The sequence below is a fragment of the Hyperolius riggenbachi genome, chromosome 7, assembly GCF_040937935.1.
Source record: "Hyperolius riggenbachi isolate aHypRig1 chromosome 7, aHypRig1.pri, whole genome shotgun sequence".
Classification (NCBI taxonomy): Eukaryota; Metazoa; Chordata; class Amphibia; order Anura; family Hyperoliidae; genus Hyperolius; species Hyperolius riggenbachi.
Window position 1 is genome coordinate 198,064,836 of NC_090652.1, and position 20,254 is coordinate 198,085,089.

Genomic DNA, 20,254 nt, shown 5'->3' on the forward strand with positions numbered 1-20,254 from the left:
TGAACTTCAAATTTGTGTGACTTGTTCTGATACAGTCATATTCGTTTTCCTTTTAGGCTTTCTAGGGCGCTTGCTCACGTGCTCTGTGTCCTTGTACCGTGTATGTTACAAGTGACATCACCCTACCACAATGCTTAGGTGAGACAGATTAGGATTTTTTTTTGTAGGCAAAGTAGCTAATTGGTTAACAGTTTTGCGGAACTAGAGTTTTAGGTTCATATCCCACCTGAATATAATCTACCTGGAGTTTTTATGTTCTCCTGTTGTTTGCATAGGTTTCCTTCTATGCCCAAAACATACTAGTAGGTTAGGTGACAATACTTCAAAATTGACAGTGCACACTATGCAATCCACATCATATCATGACCTACAATAGACATAACATAAACTTATATCTACAGTGCTACTGTCCTTTACACAAGCCACACACTACCCTCTTATTTCTTGTTTCTCCTTCCTTCTCCACTATACAACCTGTCTTATCTCATTGTAAAATTAAATAACACTTATGGTGCCCGTACACGCCACCATTTTTCATTTTTTTTTTACGGTCACAGAATTTCGATCGATTATTCCGTTTGGTTAAATAGTTTTTAAAATTATTTTTGAGGCACCATACATGAACGTTTGATGTTTCCGAGAAAACAATCAGATATGAAGAAAAAGTTGCTTTATCTAATAGTATCTTATGCAGTCTACCATACAGTATACAATTTCACATTCAATTAGATTTTTCCAACATTTCCGATCAGATTTTTATCGAAAAAAATGAAATAATCGTTCATTTTTTCTCAGTCAAAAAAAATTATCCTCGATTTTCACTCTATTCAATTGTTTTGGTCGAATAAAAGGGAAAATCGAACATATTAATTGTACTGTGTATTTGCACCATAACACTTACTTTTCTGTAATTCTCCCATGCTGTTTTCTGCTTTCATTTAAGTCTATATAAGGATCACATCTCTACTCTACTTATGGAGAAAATTGTAACTGTGCAGATGCGGCCTGGGTTTTTTGTGTTTGATCTGCCTTTTCTAACACATAAGCATTTCCACTTTTGTGCCATGAGTACACACGCATGTTCGCCCGAGTGCTTCCGAAGACTGCCGACGCCCCACCAAACCGGAAGAGAGCAGTCTATGACCCATGGGTCGTAGACTGCTAATAGGGGAGCCTGCGGGGGAACGCACACAGTGGATTCACAGTGGACCGTTGTTATAATAAGTATGAACTGCAATCACGAGTTAGATTGTTCATGCAGTACTGTGAACAGCACCATAGAATTGGATGGGCAGTGATCTGCCATGCAGAATTATTCTGCAATGCAACTGAGCACTGTGAACTAGCACCAAAGTATGATTTGAAAGAATTTAGCTAGGACTTGATGTCATAAAGGAAAATTGTGAGCTAAACTCACAATTGGAAGTAGAAGGGAAAGGAAGTGCAGTGGAAATATATTATCTATGGGTAAAATGTATGAAGTATATATAAAATGCAATGTTTTTGCACAGGTGACATTACTTTGCAACAAAAGCAAGTAGGATATCTACTGTGTATACTCGAGTATAAGTCTAGAAATTTAGGTCTGATTCAGTTCATAAGAGTATAGGGGCCGACTTATACACGAGTCATGGGCAACACTGAGCACACTGAGTAATGTGTGTGTTAATAGTGACATTCCCACAGTTCAGAAAGTCCAGGCCACAACAATTAACAAGGAAAGGGGCGGGGGGAAATACTGGGCTGCATAAAAGGGAGTGAATAATTGCAGCAAATGGGGCCTGAAGGAGGTATTGGCAGCACTTAAGGGACAGGAGGGGTTAATGGCTGCAATACTGTATGCAGCGTAGTCATTTACCCCTCCTGGTAGACTTGTACTTGAGTCAATAAAAAATTCCAGCTTAAGAGGGTTGAATATTGGAGTCGACTTATATACAAGGTTGACTTGTATTCGAGTATATATAGTATATGACCAATAAAGTGTAGTAAAAAGGTTTTTATTGTATGTTACGCCAGACTGCAATTCCATTTTAACAGGTATGGAAAAAAAAATGTGACCGCTGGTGATTTAATCATTTATCTTTTCTTTAATTTTTCATACCTTGTTATGCTTTTGTTGGTCTCTTGTCCTGGTGTCCAGTATATGATATGGACTCTCAGACTCCTTGTTAAGGTAATATACCAGTCTTGAGGGCAGTGTGATCTCCCTGTGCACTTGATTGCTACGGTTGCGATTGGTAGTCTCTCTATTGCTGCTGTTACGTTGAGATGCCCGTTCTTTTTCTGCCAGTGTACCAGCAGTGCCTGCAGTGTCATTGCGGTTTGGAGCTAATGAAGAAAAACAAAAACAAAAAAACAGTGACTATTCAATATTGGCACGGTGGGAGAATATAGCATGGCAGGAAAATGTAGCAATGAAAAGACCAATGTGGTTTATAAAGCATGTGTTTGTAAATCCTGGTCTCCTCTTGTATGACATCTAAAATGAGACTTAAAGAGTAGCTGCAAGCAAAATTAAAATAAAAGTTAGATACTTACCAGTACCTCAGTAGAGGGAAGCCTCTGGATAGTCCAGAGACTTCACCCATCCTCCACAACCTCAATGATCTAGCAAATGGAGCTTCTGAACATGTTAAACAAAAACGCTTCTGTCTGTGTATCAGTGCAGCCCTACTGCCCAAGTATGGTTCACGCCTGCACAGTAGCTTAAGGGGCCTTTCACACTGGTGCTGTGCGTTAGGGGTTTTTACCGCACCTCAGCGCTATGCTAATGAACGTCTATGGGTGCTTCCATACAGCTTGCGGTGTGGTGCGCTGGAAGTGTTCAGTCTAACGCAAGCACCTACCTACATCGGCAAGTGACTCCTGCGACGACCTGCAGTGACGTGTAGCGGACTGGAAGTCATGTAAGTCTATGGCAACATGCGTGATTTAAAATGGCGGCCACAAATTTTATGCATCATGCATGGAAACATATTTTAGCAATACGCGCACATCGATTCGGCCACAGGAAGTGAGTGTCATTTCCTGCTTGGCCTGCTGCCAGATGGGGATAATTGCATATTAACGTGGTAATCTTCGAAGGCTGTTTTCGTGCAGCCATCGGGCTGCACGCAATTGCAGATTCGCAGTGTGAAACCGGCCTTAAAAAGAACTTTGTGCATGGCTTTATCATTCATGCATAAGCAGGATCATGCTACTGCGCTGTTGCAGACCGTACTGGCACTGGAGCAGGATGGCCATGCTCGTACACAGGGGGATTGGGGCCACAAAGAACAAGAAGGCCCTGGCTATCTGGGGTGGGGTCGAGGAGTACCTGGAAAGCCTCTGGATCATCCAGAGGTTCCCACTGCTAATGGGCCCATGACTAATAATTGTCAGAGATCTTTCTGAGAGGGACAGCAGCAGAACTAGGGGGGGCGGGGGGGGGGGGGATGCCTGGAGACACAAAGGGACTTAAAAGACTACGGGGGGCTGGAAGAAGCTCCAGGTACGCAAAACTGATCTTAATTGGCACAGTTCAGTTGTGCTTTAAGGGGAACTAATTAAAAAAAAGGAAAAGTAGATGGTCCTCTGCATTTTGACTTGGTATAAATGGTCTGAAGAACATTGTGTACCACTTATCTCAGTCATTTAAAGGAGATCTATAATATAGAAAACTTCCCCTGCAGTGTACCATCCTCCTAAGCCTCAGCAATCTAGCGATGGCATCTCCCAAACAGCAAACATGTCAATATTTACCATCTGTACTGCTGCTATTTCAATGGAAATAACCAAGCCCGATCAGGTCCACTCCACTTTGCAGCAACTCAAGCCTGCACAATACACTATTTCCGCTGGAGCCCATCGAAAAGCCTCTACTGAGCCTGTGCAATAGCCCAGATTGTAAATATTGCTGCACGCTGCAGGCGCTTCTGCACCTGCTTGGACTGCTGTCCCGCCACCCATGTCTCTTTGTCGAATCTGCCCATAATCGTCGGGTCTATGGCTACCTTAACACCAGAAACAAGCATGCAGCTAATCTGACAATAATGTCAGAAACAACAAGCATCGGCATATACTTGTTCAGGGTTGCACAAGCTAGCACTTGCCAAGGATGGAAACAATAGCAATCATGCAAGGTTTACATCTTTGTCCAGATGCTTGTTTGTAACTGCTCTACCCAAAAATGACATCATTCCTGGTTCCCAGTACAGTAAAACAGCTGGATTAGATGCATGCCATCTCATGGTGGCGGGTACTTTAGATTTTTTATACTTTAAAACACTAAGATACATTATCAGGGCTGGTTTATAAATAAATAATTTCATCAATTTATACATAATTTAGTATAGATTTACGCTGTAAGAAATTTGCACACACATTCATCTCTACTGAAAACGCTGCAGTTGTAGGATAGTTTTACTTTTGCACCTGGATCACTATTGCCACTTTTGCTATAAAAAGTTTATGTGTGTCAAGTAGGAATAATACAAATCGCTGAATTTGAAGCATTTTCTCATGCAAATTTTTAAATTTTTCAGATACCCAGTTTCCAAATAGTGTTCACAATAGACTACAATTACGCTTGGAATCTCTGCATATTCAAATAGAACTTTTTTTCGCATTCAAGTCTCTCGAGAATGTTCAGTAGACTTTTTTTTGCTGTTTATGTGAAAATTACAGCAAAAAAGCTAACATTGTAAAGAAAATTGTTTTGGAATCCTGTGAATTCTGAATTTCATCTCGAAATTCTGATGCAAAACTTGGAATTCTGTGAAAACTGAGAGCTCAACCCTCGTGTCAAGCTTGGACACAGATATTTGAATAATTTAAGCCAGTATTATTTGTCAAAAAATAGGTTTTTAATTGATTTGTTCCAGAGCTAATACATGCTGAATGTTAGTGAGTAACTGTGGATTCCCATGATGCATCACTCCAATAAATGGAAATCATCTCTTTATTCCCCTGACAGTAAGGATGCACATCCAGAATCGCTGGTGTATAGTAAGCCAATAGCTAATATATTGTACAGAGCCACACCAACTCAACATGCAGCCTGTTCCGGACTTTCTGGTGCTCATTAGTAATTGATATGGCTTGGACCAGTACTATGAAATATCCAGATAGCTTATGGTGACCCAGAACCACTGGGAATGTATAAAAGGTTAAGGCCCGGTTCACATTAGCGTTCCCTGTCCGGATCCACCTGATCGGATCCGGACAGTATGCTGTACAAACGGAACGTACGTTCCGCATAGCAATGCAAAGTCTATGCGGACGTTCACACGCGTACGTTCCATACAGAACGGAAACGGATCGTATCCGGACTCCGGACACTTTTCCAACATGCGCTATTTTTCGGGTCCGGATCATCCGGCCCACGCACTCGGACCGGAGCCTGACTGCACCATCCAGAAGTAGAAACCTATGGGGAACGGAAAGCACAGAACACACAGGGTACAAACACCGGACGTTCTACCCCACTTCCTATGCGTATTCTAGTGGCCATTTCGAATGGGGACACATGGGCAGCAGTGGAGCAGCAGTGACCTTACGTGCTGGAGCTGTTTGGCAGATGTCGGAGGTGGAGGTGAGGCCTAAACAGAGGAGGACCTGATTCTACAGGTGCACCAGGTGCACCTTACAGTTTCCTGTGGGAGGGGTTTCACTACAATATCAGCCATACACGATGATCCATTTGTGAAAAGGAATAGATTTCTTAAGTAAACGTTGGCATCAGCTACTGATTGGGATGAAGTTCAATTCTTGGTCACGGTTTCTCTTTAAAGGTTATGATGCTGTTGCATATCTTTTAGAGCATAGAGGAATTTCTGAGTTTAGGTCGGCTTTAAAATAGAAAGTATTTGCGATACTAGGTTCATTATACACCAGCGGTTCTGGATGTGCAGCTTTCAGGGGCATAAAGAGATGATTTGCATATTTGGGATTGATGCATCATGGGAGACCACAGGTGTTTACGTAAAGCTGAATTGTTGCAATTGTTGCAAGGAGGTGGTGCAAGTGGTGGTGGCAGTTATACCCTGGAATCGTGTGTAAGTTGTAATTACCGTACCTCACAGGCTCCCTTCTGGTTTGTCTGCGGTTTGTTCCCAACGGTTCCTGCGCATTGACTGCGACCAGAGTTCGCACGATCCGTGCGCTGGCACCGCTTGGAAGGCCATTTGCGGTCTGACCACTAGGGCATCCTGTTGCAAGGAGACCTTAGGCAAGTCTCCCTAACACTGCTACTGCCTATAGAGCGCGTCCTTGTGGCTGCAGCTCTGGCGTTTTGAGTCCGCCAGGAGAAAAGCGCGATATAATTGTTATTTGTCTTGTTTTGTCTTGTCTTGCAAATCCCTTTTGTTTTAAAAAGGCAAAGTTACTTTTAGCATTGTTTTTTAATAGAGGACTTTTTGGTCTGTTTTAGCCCTTTATACTTTCCTTGGGGTCCTGGGTCACCATGAGCTATCTGGGTATATCTTAGATCCCAGAGCTAATAGTGCCTAATCATTATACTGCAATCAATATCAGGTTTTGCTTCAAATACAAGCTTGTCATTAGATTGAGTGCAAAACGCTGTTCTTAGGTTTGGCTGAACTCTCTCCTTATTACCATTAAAGTAGATGTAAACTGAAATATCATTAAAGCTGTCATTAAAAGCCATGTCAATTGTTTGTTATGCTGATTTTTTTATAGTGTTTACTAGTCAAAACGGGCAACAACATTACAAATGAAGACATCACAGCTATATTCTTAGCCGGAAAAGGAGGTGTTTTGCTTTTGTCAAGTTTTTGTGTGGAAATTGGCATTTTCCTCATCTTCTTCTTTTTTTTTTTTTTTTTTTTAAATCAATGGGCAAAATGATAGACAGGGATAAATGATGAGAACCTTCTTAGGCTGGATAGTGTACTGGTAAGGCTGCTGCCTGTGATGTAGGATTTGAGCCCCTGACCAGGGTTCAAATCCTGGCTCAAGCAATTATGTAAAACAGTAAGGAGTCTTTGGGCAAGCCCCCCTAATGAGCCTGGTTCGCCTGTGGCTGCAGCCCTGAAGCTCTTTGAGTCCACCAGGAGAAAAGTAGGATATAAATGTTTTGTGTGTTGTCTTAGGCATTCCGGCCTGGGGCACACCAGAGGAGTTTTTCTGAGCGTTTTGAGTTTTTAAATCTGCTGCTAATGTTATCCTATGTGTCTGTGCACACTGGAACAATGAGGTTTTGTAAAAAAAAACCCATAGCATTACATTGGGAAGAGCTTTTAAAACCTCTAAAAGCTCTTCCCAATGTAATGCTATGGGGTTTTTTACAAAACCTCATTGCTCCAGTGTGCACAGACACATAGGATAACATTAGCAGCAGATTTAAAAACTCAAAACGCTCAGAAAAACTCCTCTGGTGTGCCCCAGGCCTCCAAGTACATGATTAATAGCTTTGGCTTGTATGGCTGTTCTCCAGCCACGAAAATATGTCAACTTAATCCCACCTGTAAATACTAGATATAGATGCTCGTCAGCTGTTTTGGATGGCTTGAGTAATGATCAATCAAGCTCACTCCTTCTCGCCTCCTCGATCATAATGACGCATTGCCGTGGCAATGGCCGATGCATCATTCAGAAATGTACCCAAACTGCACAGCTTTCCACTAGCCTGATATTGTTGTCAGTCACTGTGATGTCAGTTGTATTGGACCACTGGAAAGCCATGCAGTTTGGAACCATTTCCAAATGAGGCACCAGCCATTTTTATGGCAATGCTTCACTACAAGCGAGAAGGTGGGAGGAGTGAGCTATAACCAGAAGACAGCTTCTTTTTACTCAACACCTTCCAGGACACAGGTAATTGTATAAAATTATGTATTTACAGATTTATTCAGAGCAAAGACTTTAACACCTAAATGGACATTGCTGATTAGCATAGCAAAGGAGGCTTGAATAGCATAAAAATAATATGACAGCAGTGGCGTAACTAAGGAGCTTGATGCCCCATTGCGAGTTTTACATGGGGCCCCAAGCTCTCTATTGACATAGAGCCCAAAAACCTACCAAGAACAGCTGAAGTGTCAGAGAGGTGTATTTAGAGTAAGGAAACAGTTTGTTAAGGATTGACACTATACATTACACATATAGAGGTGTTCATTACCAGCATAGCACCAATGAAAAGCTAATAAGATGGATGAAGGAGGACCACTAAAGGGCCCCTCTGGTCCAGGGGCCTCAGTGAGGTTGCAACCTCTGCATCCTCTATTGCAACGCCACTGCATGCCAGGTGCTATTAAAGGATACATCCACGCTACATAAAAAATCAAAATCCACTTACCTGGGGCCTCCTCCAGCCCCTGGCAGCAGTCCTGTGCCCTTTCCGCAGCTCCGGTGGCTCCCGATGTCCTCCGCTGCAGAAGCCAACCTTGCCAGGTCGGCTTCTTGTGCGCTCCATTGCGCGGGTCACGTAGTCTAGCCGACATCATCAGGTCTGTACTGTGCAGGCGCCGAACTACGTCGGCTAGACCACGTCAGCTGATGATGTCGGCTAGACCCGCGCGGTGTAGCACACAGGAAGCCGACCTGGCGAGGTCGGTTTCTGCAGCGGAGGACACCGGGAGCCACCGGAGCTGTGGAAAGGGCACAGGACTGCTGCCAGGGGCTGGAGGAAACCCCAGGTAAGTGGATTTTTGATTTAGCTTGGACCTTCCCTTTAATGTGCTAATTACAATGTAATAGTTTTTGATTTGGTCTGTATTGATTGTTGCAAATCTTCTGGATTCCCAGGACAACATTGTGACCTGTAAAGACTCAAGCTGTAAGGCTAGGTTCACATTCAAACCGGATGAACAATGATGCGTTCACAGTGTATCCTAAGAAAATACACTGTGCCCCGTTGCAGCATCCAGCAAAACGTTCACACTCAGTGTTGTGCATCTGAGCCTCCACTGTCTTCACCATTTGAGTCCTCCCACTACTGTGACAGTACTGCTGGACTCGGGGACAAGCTCAGAGCTCTAGTAGAAATATAGGGTTAACATTGGATAGGTCAGGGGTAATGTTAGCTAGCAATGGGGAGGATTCTCATTGGTCCATCACTTAGTGAACATAGGATCCATTTACGTATGTGCTTCCACCCCACTGGATCAGAGTGTTTTTTGACCCTGTGTGAACAGGCCTTTAACAGTGTTTTCATAAGGTAGCTACAGTGGATTCAGTAAGTGAAACGTTTTTTTTTCAAAGGAATTTACAGTTCCGCTTTAAATCAGAGGGTATAAACAGACTGACCGTTTTTCATTTTGGGAAAGCTGTGAATTGACAGAAGAAGCAAAGAGTCGGCACTACAGTATTGCACTGCACTGTTAGTAGTAGGGATATAGCAGAAAACACACACCTCTTCCACAGACTCTGGTGCTGTCAGCGGGCTCTGATGATGACAGATAGATATGACATGATGAAAGGAAGGAGGGAGAGACAATCGGCACTGCTGCTATTGCTTTTTATTCCAGAGTGCAGTAAGGTTCATTATTCATTATACAGGATGGTGAATCTTTCAGCGTGAAGTGCATTCAGCGTGAAACGGCCGTAAGGCTATCTGTGCCCAGCACCCACCGCCACCACACCACCTCTGAACATGGTATGTCTGCATAAGTTTTATTGATTGAAGTATGTGATGTATCACTTTGAAGATTCACCATCCTGTATAATGAATAATGAACCTTACTGCACTCTGGAATAAAAAGCAATAGCAGCAGTGCCAAATGTCTCTCCCTCCTTCCTTTCATCAAGCTTTGAATTGAAACAGACTTGTCCAGGACTGAATGAAGAGCTGGATTGCTCGCTAGTGCCATACATACTACAGGTAGTCCCCGACTTACGAATGCCTGACTTACGAACGACTCGCCGATACGAACGCAATGGATTCTGTGTTTCCATGGGAACAAATAAAAAACAATCAAATTGGACGTGTAGTTTTTGAGAAAATTGATTTTGAAAAATTCAAAGAGAAAAATGGCTTTTAAACTTGTATAAGCAGGTACAGAGGGCAGATGTGACACAGTGGGGGGCGCTGGAGGCACAGGGGGGCATAGAAGAGGTACAGGGGACAGAGATGGTACAGTGTTCCGACTTAAGAACAGATTCAGGTTAAGAACGAACCTACAGTCCCTATCTCATTCGTTACTCAGGGACTACCTGTATTTTGATAGTGTGCAGCTCTATCTGAGATGTTAATCTGGGAGAGCCATTCTGGGACAAAAAGCTGTAATGCTGTTAATACACGGATCGATTCTGGAGCTTGATTCTGCACCTGATCGTTTTGCCGGCTCTATTCTCTTATCTTCCGCTCGTTTTTCTTATCTTTTTTCAATTCACTTCAATAACAAATCGAGCGGCAAAACAATCGAACATGTCGGAAATTATCTATCTAACCATCTTATCACCTCAGAATCGAGCTGTGTATTCCCAGCATTAGATTTTGCTCCCAGTGTCCTTGTGGCAGCTGGGTCCAGAACTGAAGGACAATTTCAATAGTGGGGTTTCAGACAGAAGTTACACATTTCCACTGTTAAAGTGAACCTCCAGACTAAAAATCAACTCAGCAGAACTGAAAAGGCTTGGTGTTTCTTAACAGTTTCACAGCATCAGAACTACCCAGGCATTTTTTCCCTGATGCTGTGAAAAGCATGATGGGATTTCTGATGTTGTTGTTGTGTTGGCACAATTTTTTTTTTTTTAATTTGAGATTTGAAGCCTAGTGCGCGCAACTGAGAGGGGTGATCAGGACAAAGGACAGTTGGAACGGTGTCTCATGCTCCCTGTCACCTCCTTTCAACCAAAAAGATGGCTGTCCCCATGAAAAATATGGCTGCCCCATGAAATCACAAACATTTGCCTGTTCTTTTAAAACAGTGTGGGTAAGAGATAATATTACCTATCTATTTTAATTAACATAACCAATGTAACTTAATGACAGTACGTTTGTTTAGGCTGAAGTTCCCCTTTAATTCTAACCTCTCCCCTATCAATAAGTAGAAAACTTTTTTGTTGGATTATATATGCTATGTTTGGGTGCGTTGTAAGGCTGATCTATCTCTCGTAGTTTGTATACCCATGCATTTTGCATCTTAGAGAGGAACTGTACTGAAAATAATGTGATTTATAAAATAGCTTATTTTTTACAATATTCATATATTAATTATTACAGTATTTGCCCATTTATCACAGGTGGTGATAGCTTTACGGTTGGCAGGTGCATTGCTACCGAATGTTTATTTACTCTGTGTCCCAAAGCCAGTAGAAATAATACCTGGTCTCCCAGAGTGTTCTATGGGGGAGAATTCTGCATAGCTAAACAGCCTAGGCTAAGCATCACCTGGAGGGTGGGGTTACATAACAACATACAGCATATAGATATAGGCCTGGTGCACACCAAAACCCGCTAGCAGATCCGCAAAATTCTAGCAGATTTTGAAACGCTTTTTATTATTTTTCTGTAGCGTTTCACCTAGCATTTTGCAGTTTTGTGAAGCGTTTTTTGGTGTAGTAGATTTCATACATTGTTACAGTAAAGCTGTTACTGAACAGCTTCTGTAACTAAAACGCCTGCAAAACCGCTCTGAACTGCCGTTTTCAGAGCGGTTTGCGTTTTTCCTATACTTTACATTGGAGGCAGAAACGCCTCCGTAATCCAAAAAATGCCTCACCTCGGGAGTATGCGTTTCAGCAAAACGCCTCCCACTCTGGTGTGAACCACCGCATTGAGATACATTGACCAAGCGTATCCGCAGCTGCAAAAACGCAGAAAAACCTGCTCGGTGTGCACCAGCCCATACAGAGTGTTTCTGATGCTGAAACTAGGATACATTACTGTAAATGAGCAATACGTTCTACTATATATGCCTACAGTGCAGCTTTAAAATACAATACAAATTTTCAAGAGTGTCTATTCGTATTTGCTTGGTAAAATCTGCACCACGGTACTTGCTAACATCATGCAGAATCCGATCAGCAGTGACACACAGGTCACTAAATCAAGTTTGAATATCTGGTGGCATTCCTGTACATTTGCAGACAGGCCTTCATTAATTTTTTTATAAACAAAAAAAGTGCCCCGATCAGCTAGATGTTCCAAAGATTTTATTCATTCCTCATCCAGCAATGCTGCAAAGCCTTTCATGCATAAAATTATACACATCCAAGATAAAACCTGAAGCCATTTAAATGCATGAATGTCAGGTAAGAATTCTGGGCAGTAATAGATTTCAGTCCTAAAAGAAGTAGAAATGCAAAATAAATAAATAAACAAACAACCCAGAAACAACAGAACAGAGGAAAAAGCAAATAAAAGTAATATCTGCTATTTGAATATATCAAAGATACTAAGCTATCTCTGGTATTTTAGAAAGTTTAAATGTATAATGTAGGCACATACCATGCATGGGCAATACGTGTGGGTTAATAAAAAAAAATAAAGAAGTTGGACGTCTAAATATAAGGTAAGTAGTGTGAGGGGAAAAAAACAGAACGGGGGGTTGCAAAATTAATGAGGTATATCATCCTATGTAAATATGTCAAAATCCCATTGGTATTAAAGAATTCCACTTTTTTTATTAACATCATTTCACTAAAATATAGCCAAATTGATTTTTGGTATAAACATGCAACAAACAAATAAAACCAAATAATACAACTCCCAATAGGATTAGACACACAGAAGCAATAAGTGCAGTGTTGCACATACCACTCAACCCTTACCTTGGTTACTATTGGAGGATGAGTGTGGCTCCTACAGCCACTCCTCAGCCATTCCTGTTCAGGTAAGTGTTGGTGGTGTTACCTGAACAGGAATGGGCCCTGCTGCATCATAATGCAGCAGGAGCAGAAATGGTGGGTTGCAGCATGAGAGTATCAGGATCTCTCCTGTAGCATGTTCTGTCGCTTGCAGTGGAGCTGCAACTGGACAGCTCTGACTTGTCTGCTTGCATTTGGTTGTGCATTGGCAGTGAGTCTTGAGGTGCGTACACACATGCGACTATAGTCGTTTGTAACGATCGTTCCCCGATCTTTACCAACGACGATCGTTACAAAAAACGAACACTGTTACAAAAAACGTACATCGTTGGAAACGGTCGTTCGTACTAGGCTTGACATGCGCATTTCACAATTTCTCTGTGAAACTTCTCATTTTTATGCGCAGGCGCAATAGTTGCTTTACGTGATGTAACGTTCGTTCTAACGATCAGATCGTTACACACCTTTTAAAACTATCTTTACTTAGGTCGTTCTTTCATCAATTAAAAGTTCGTTCGTCGTTCTCAACGAACGATCATTGTCGCATGTGTGTACGTAGCATTATTGTCATTTGCAATCACTCTGCAGTTCAGGATGCTGTCAGGATTCCTCCTATGGTTTGCTGCAGTTGAACTGCAGCCAGATAGCCCTGGATTTCCTGCATGCATGTTGTTGCATAATACTGCATGCATTTGTTATGTTAGTCTTTCAGCTAGCAAATGGTAATCAAGCCAGCTCAGGATTGAATGATTACCAATCAGCTGTGTGGGAATTTGCATACCTGCATCCACTGGCTGATGCCAGCATAAAAGTCTGCCTCCCATTTCAGACCTCGCCCAACATAGTGTTCAGCTCTCTGAGTTGTCGTTGGGTCTATGCTGTGAAAGTTGTTATTGTAAAAATGTATAATGACTTGCTCTGTATTTTCATGTCTGCTGGACATTTGCTGACCTGAGAGGGTCAGTGAAGTCCTTCTGATCCTGATGGTTTGGATTCTGCCAGCACCACGTTGGTGACTGGTAGTATTCCTTCTAGTCTTGTTCTTGCCTTGTTCTTGAGGATGAACTATAGCAGCAGTTGCCATTAGTTTCGCTCCTACTCAGTCTTGTCATTACTTGTGCTTTAGCTAGTGAGTTATTTGAGAGCTAGATTTCATATATTGCGCATCAGCACAATATACAGTGGCTTGCAAAAGTATTCGGCCCCATTGAAGTTTTCCACATTTTGTCACATTACTGCCACAAACATGAATCAATTTTTTGGGAATTCCACATGAAAGACCAATACAAAGTGAAACGAAAATCATACATGATTCCAAATTTTTTTTTACAAATCAATAACTGCAAAGTGTGGTTTGCATAATTATTCAGCCCCCTTTGGTCTGAGTGCAGTCAATTGCCCATAGACATTGCCTGATAAGTGCTAATGACTAAATAGAGTGCACCTGTGTGTAAACTAATGTCAGTACAAATACAGCTGCTCTGTGACGTCCTTTAGAGTTTGTCTAAGAGAATCATGGGAGCAACAACACCATGAAGTCCAAAGAACACACCAGACAGGTCAGGGATAAAGTTATTGAGAAATTTAAAGCAGGCTTAGGCTACAAAAAGATTTCCAAAGCCTTGAACATCTCATGGAGCACTGTTCAAGCGATCATTTAGAAATTGAAGGAGTATGGCACAACAGTAAACCTACCAAGACAAGGCCGTCCACCTAAACTCACAGGCCGAACAAGAAGAGCGCTGATCAGAAATGCAGTCAAGAGGCCCATGGTGACTCTGGATGAGCTGCAGAGATCTACAGCTCAGGTAGGGGAATCTGTCCATAGGACAACTATTAGTCGTGCACAGCACAAAGTTGGCCTTTATGGAAGAGTGGCAAGAAGAAAGCAAGTGTGAACAGAAAAGCATAGGAAATCCCGTTTGCAGTTTGCCACAAGCCATGTGAGGTACAAAGCAAACATGTGGAAGAAGGTGCTCTGGTCAAATGAGACCAAAATGGAACTTTTTGGCCAAAATGCAAAATGCTATGTGTGGCGGTAAACTAACATTGCACATCACTCAGAACACACCATCCCCACTGTCAAATATGGTGGTGCCAGCATCATGCTCTGGGGGTGCTTCTCTTCAGCAGGGACAGGGAATCTGGTCAGAGTTGATGGGAAGATGTATGGAGCCAAATACAGGGCAATCTTGGAAGAAAACCTCTTGGAGTCTGCAAAAGACTTGAGACTGGGGCGGAGGTTCATCTTCCAGCAGGACAACGACCCTAAACATAAAGCCAGGGCAATAATGGAATGGTTTAAAACAAAACATATCCATGTGTTAGAATGGCCCAGTCAAAGTCCAGATCTAAATCCAATCGAGAATCTGTGGCAAGATCTGAAAACTGCTGTTCACAAACGCTGTCCATCTAATCTGACTGAGCTGGAGCTGTTTTGCAAAGAAGAATGGGCAAGGATTTCAGTCTCTAGATGTGCAAAGCTGGTAAAGACATACCTTAAAAGACTGGCAGCTGTAATTGCAGCAAAAGGTGGTTCTACAAAGTATTGACTCAGGGGGCTGAATAATTACGCACACCCCACTTTGCAGTTTTTGATTAGCAAAAAATGTTTGGAATCATGTATGATTTTCGTTCCAATTCTCACGTGTACACCACTTTGTATTGGTCTTTCACGTGGAATTCCAATAAAATTGATTCATGTTTGTAGCAGTAATGTGACAAAATGTTGAAAACTTCAAGGGGGCCGAATACTTTTGCAAGCCACTGTATATGTACTCTAGTCAGTCAGTATTGTATTATTTGTAATATTGTATATTGTATTGTGTACCGCCCTTTGCCTGCCTCTTGACTACAAATCTGCCTAATCCTTCCAATACTACCAGGAAATCTGAAAACATATGGGTACTCAGGCCACCTTAATATACAAAGTATCAAAATTTATTATTAATAAATCAAGGACATACAAATGCTCAAATGGTCACAAAGGAACAAAACACACATGATTCAAAAATATGCAGGCTGCCATTAAAAAAACAAAAAGAGCTAAAATTCCAAAGAGATTTAGCACGTTGGGATTTAGATGAGGCCCTTAACCCCATTAAAAGACTTGAGAAGAAAAGAAATAAAAGACGAAAAAGATCAGGATCAGAGGGACAGAGCAGTTTGGAGGCATCTAGTTTTGACACAGATGTATCAGAGGGATCAGGAACTAGTGGCAAAAAGTCAGTTACTTTTTTAGATCAAGACCGTACGAGCAGACGAAAAAACAGAAGAGGAAGAGGAGGAAGAGGAGGAGGGAGGGGAGAAAGCAGCAGAGAAAGGTACAGGACGAGGAGAGAGCAGAGAGATATGGAAGAAATGGAACAGGTTCAGATAGAGCTAGGGAAAGAAATGGACAGACGCTTAACGAGAAGCGAGACAGCAAGGAAGGTGACTGCCTAAACATCTCTGGGAGTCAAAATGTGGTCAATCTATACACTTTCGAGCTACAGGATAAACATATTACCTTGCTTAATAAAGGACTGTCCTTTTCACCAACAACTTCAGGAGACGTATTCGAAATATATAAAGACATTTATTTATTTTTGAGAAAAGTACTCCTTAGAATAACTCATGGTAATTCTAGTTCTACAGATGATCAAACCAAGGAGAATTATGTGAGTCTAACCGTGAATGAAAGAGAGACATTGTCAGCATTGGAATCTTTGTTTGATGAAAATCAGTCTGAAGTAATGGTTGCCAATGAGGAAGCATCATCATTGATATCAGATCCTGATGAGTTGAATGCAGTAAGACCACCTCCATCAGGGTTGCATGTCAGGTCCAGTTATATGCCCCCCCTGTCTCAAAATAAATATATTAAAGTATTTCTGGATACTATAGAAAAAGAATTGTGGAAAATACGTTTTACCTCATTTCCTGAAGACAGAAATTTAAGTAAGGACGAGGTAGATGCCTTAAAAGAACTAACCTGCGCACCTAAAATAATTATTAAACCGAGTGACAAGGGGGGCAATATTGTGGTACTTGATGAAGAAGCATATGTCAATGAAATAGAGAGGCAACTCGGGGACAGAGATACATACCTGCCCCTGCGAGATAACTCTTTTCCCTTAATAAAGGACAGGATTAATGATCTACTTGATGATGGTCTTTTCTTTAATCATATCTCCAGAACCGAATGGGAGTATTTAAAGGTTGACACATATAATATACCTACTATATATATTCTACCCAAATTGCACAAGTCTCCCCATAATCCTCCTGGAAGACCTATTGTCTCCTCTGTTGGTAGTCCCACTCAACGGGTGGGACAATTTATTGATAAGAAATTGAGTCCCCTGGTCCAGTCTTTGCCCTCCTATGTTCAGGATACCCGTGACGTCCTGGGTGTCCTTGCTGGTCTCGAGCTGCCCCCGGGGTCCTTCCTTGTGGGAATCGATGTTGAGTCCCTCTACACGTCGATTCCGCATGAGGATGGGCTCCGGGCAATGTCCTTCTTCCTCCGTGAGAGATATCCCTCCGCGGGGGCCCATAACGAGTTCCTCGTCGAGTGTATGCAACTGATCCTGACGCAAAATTGCTTCAGTTTCAGTGGTAGATATTTCCGCCAGGTGCGCGGTACATCCATGGGGGCGGCGTGTGCCCCGGCCTATGCGTGTTTGCATCTGGGATTCTGGGAACGCCGAGATGTATTCCCGAACCCAGATTTTGGGGCGCACGTCGCCCTATGGATCCGATATATAGATGACATACTGGTGGTGTGGAGTGGCAGCTGCGACGAATTGGATGTATGTATCTCAACCCTTAAAGGGACACTTAAGTCAAACAAAAAAAATGAGTTTTACTCACCTGGGGCTCCCAATAGCCCCCTGCAGCTGTCCGGTGCCCTCGCCGTCTCCCTCCGATCCTCCTGGCCCCGCCGGCAGCCACTTCCTGTTTCGGTGACAGGAGCTGACAGGCTGGGGACGCGAGTGATTCTTCGCGTTCCTGGCCACAATAGCGCCATCTATGCTGCTATAGCATATATCATATACCATATAGCAGCATAGAGGGTGCTAATGTGTCTGGGAACGCAAAGAATCACTCGCGTCCCCAGCCTGTCAGCTCCTGTCACCAAAACAGGAAGTGGCTGCCGGCGGGGCCAGGAGGATCGCAGGGAGACGGCGAGGGCACCGGACAGCTGCAGGGGGCTATTGGAAGCCCTAGGTGAGTAAAACTAATTTTTTTTGTTTGACTTAAGTGTCCCTTTAACTCTAATGAACGCAATATAAAACTCACCTATTCTTATGGTAAAGAGATCTCATTTTTGGATCTGCGCCTTAGAGTTGAGGGAGACAGAGTGGTGTCCACATCGTTTCGAAAACCTTCAGCTGGTAATACGCTTCTCCACGCCTCCAGCCATCATCCATCCACATTAAAAAGAGGTATCCCCTATGGACAGTTTCTCCGGTTACGAAGGAACTGTTCCAATGACAATGACTTTCGGAAAGAGTCTAGGGATATGTATTTACGATTCCGTGAGCGGGGATATACACATTCCGTCTTGCGGCGAGCCCTGAAACGTGCATGGAATCAGGATAGAAGGGATCTCTTGGCCACTCGCGTGGGGAGGTCCGGTGCGGAGGGAGGGGGACATATGCGGCTCGTGACCAGCTATGGCACCCATTGGGAGAGCCTGCGGGAACTTTTGTCCACGTTTTGGCCAATTTTGACAGCCTCGGATGAGATAGCCAAAGTAGTGGGTCCACGCCCACTGCTTACTGCCAGAAGGGCCCCTAACTTGAGGGATAAATTAGTACGCAGTGAGTACAGTGTTAGTAATGATACCTGGCTACAGAGGGGAGTACCTAACGGGTCTTATAAATGTGGCAAATGTAAACTTTGTACATTCATTGAACGTACAAAGAAGTTTGAGAACAGTTCAGGGGACGTTGAGTACGATATAAGAGCATTTATTAATTGCGACACGACTCGTGTCGTTTACATGATTCAGTGTCCCTGTAGGCTCAAATATGTCGGGAAGACTAAAAGAGCATTAAAAGAACGGGTCCTTGAACACTTCTGTAAGATTAAAGGGGGTAAAGCAATAGGGGGTATTTATGAACATTATAGGGAATGTCATAATAATGATTTAAAAGGCACCCTGGTTAAAGGCATCTATAGGTTAAAGGTATCCACAAGGAGGGGGGATTTTGATGAAGTATTGTACTGCAAGGAAGCATCATGGATCTTTAAATTAAATACGGTAGCACCATTTGGCTTAAATGCCGAATTGGATCTGACTCCATTTTTGAGGATCCGAAGGTACAATTAATTGTTTGGGATATGTGTGGATCCGCAATGAATGATTGGTGCCATGCAGCGAAAGTGCCAAAAATCAAAATCAAAAATGGAATACATTGATCTCATATTGACCAATCTAGTCTTATCTTTAGGACTGCACATGTGAATATCATTGATGAATTAAGCATAGGCCTGTGGACTTATTTTTATTACTAATGACCCTGTGCGGTGAAGTGGATTATGGGTCTTTATCTGATCGAGGATTGGCCTTCGCTATATGTCTCCTATCTATATGTGGAACCATGGACCTTTTTGATGCCGCAGTGGCCCCCTTTAAGATGAAGTCATGATGTCTGATCCGTAGGAAAAGTACTGACTTGAAACCAATGCGAGTACATGGAGCTGTCAGCCCATCCCATCGCATGCTGTGCAGTGAATCACTGAGTGTGCGCAGAGAGGAGGCGGGCTCTTTGGACTGTTTTTAATCAGTTGCTGCGTATTGTGAAGCCACACCCTGATGAAGCGTCGCAAGTGACGCGAAACGTCGGTGGGCGGAGCCACACAGCCCGCTTCTCGGCTGCGCTTCCGTGTTGGTGAGCGTATGGAGTGGCGTCCCAGCTTGCTCGCACGTCGGGTTGGATGAAGCAGCTAACTAGACTGCCAGGTTGAGGCATCACAACCACTGGGGAGTATAGGTCGAGACGCGGCCTTTCCTTCTATCCAGTTACTCCACAGCGGTAAACGGATGGCTAAACGAATATCCGGAGAGCAGGACGGGCGTTAGTGACATCATGTGGTGAGACCCATCCTTTATTCCTTGCTGACAAATACATGAACTGACCATCCTTGGGGGAATGAACTTTTGCTAAGCTCACAAGTCCACTTATCAAGTTATCGTGGTGGACTACAATAGGAACTTTTATCTTCGTCTTTATGAGGAGGGGGGCCCCCACTTTTTTCCATCCATAGTTCATGGCACCAGTACGGAAGCGCGGCATGCTTGGGATGTATGAATGGGTAATTTCCTCATGCACCGTCAAGCTGGTACATTTATCATAGTGGCTGATTTATGGCTAAATTGTAGTTTTGCATACGCAATTTTATTTTTGAATCATGTGTGTTTTGTTCCTTTGTGACCATTTGAGCATTTGTATGTCCTTGATTTATTAATAATAAATTTTGATACTTTGTATATTAAGGTGGCCTGAGTACCCAT

The 20,254-nt window shown here is 42.9% G+C and overlaps 1 protein-coding gene across 10 annotated transcripts in view; it reads right to left on the bottom strand.

Moving 5' to 3' along the window:
• Positions 1-20,254, bottom strand: part of ADAM23 (ADAM metallopeptidase domain 23) — a 468,543-nt gene that overhangs the window by 397,261 nt on the left and 51,028 nt on the right. For all 10 annotated transcript variants that reach the window (XM_068244982.1, XM_068244983.1, XM_068244981.1 and 7 more), the window contains one exon: positions 2,102-2,328. In XM_068244982.1, coding sequence (XP_068101083.1) covers positions 2,102-2,328 — 227 coding nt within the window. The remainder of the gene's footprint in view (positions 1-2,101; positions 2,329-20,254) is intronic.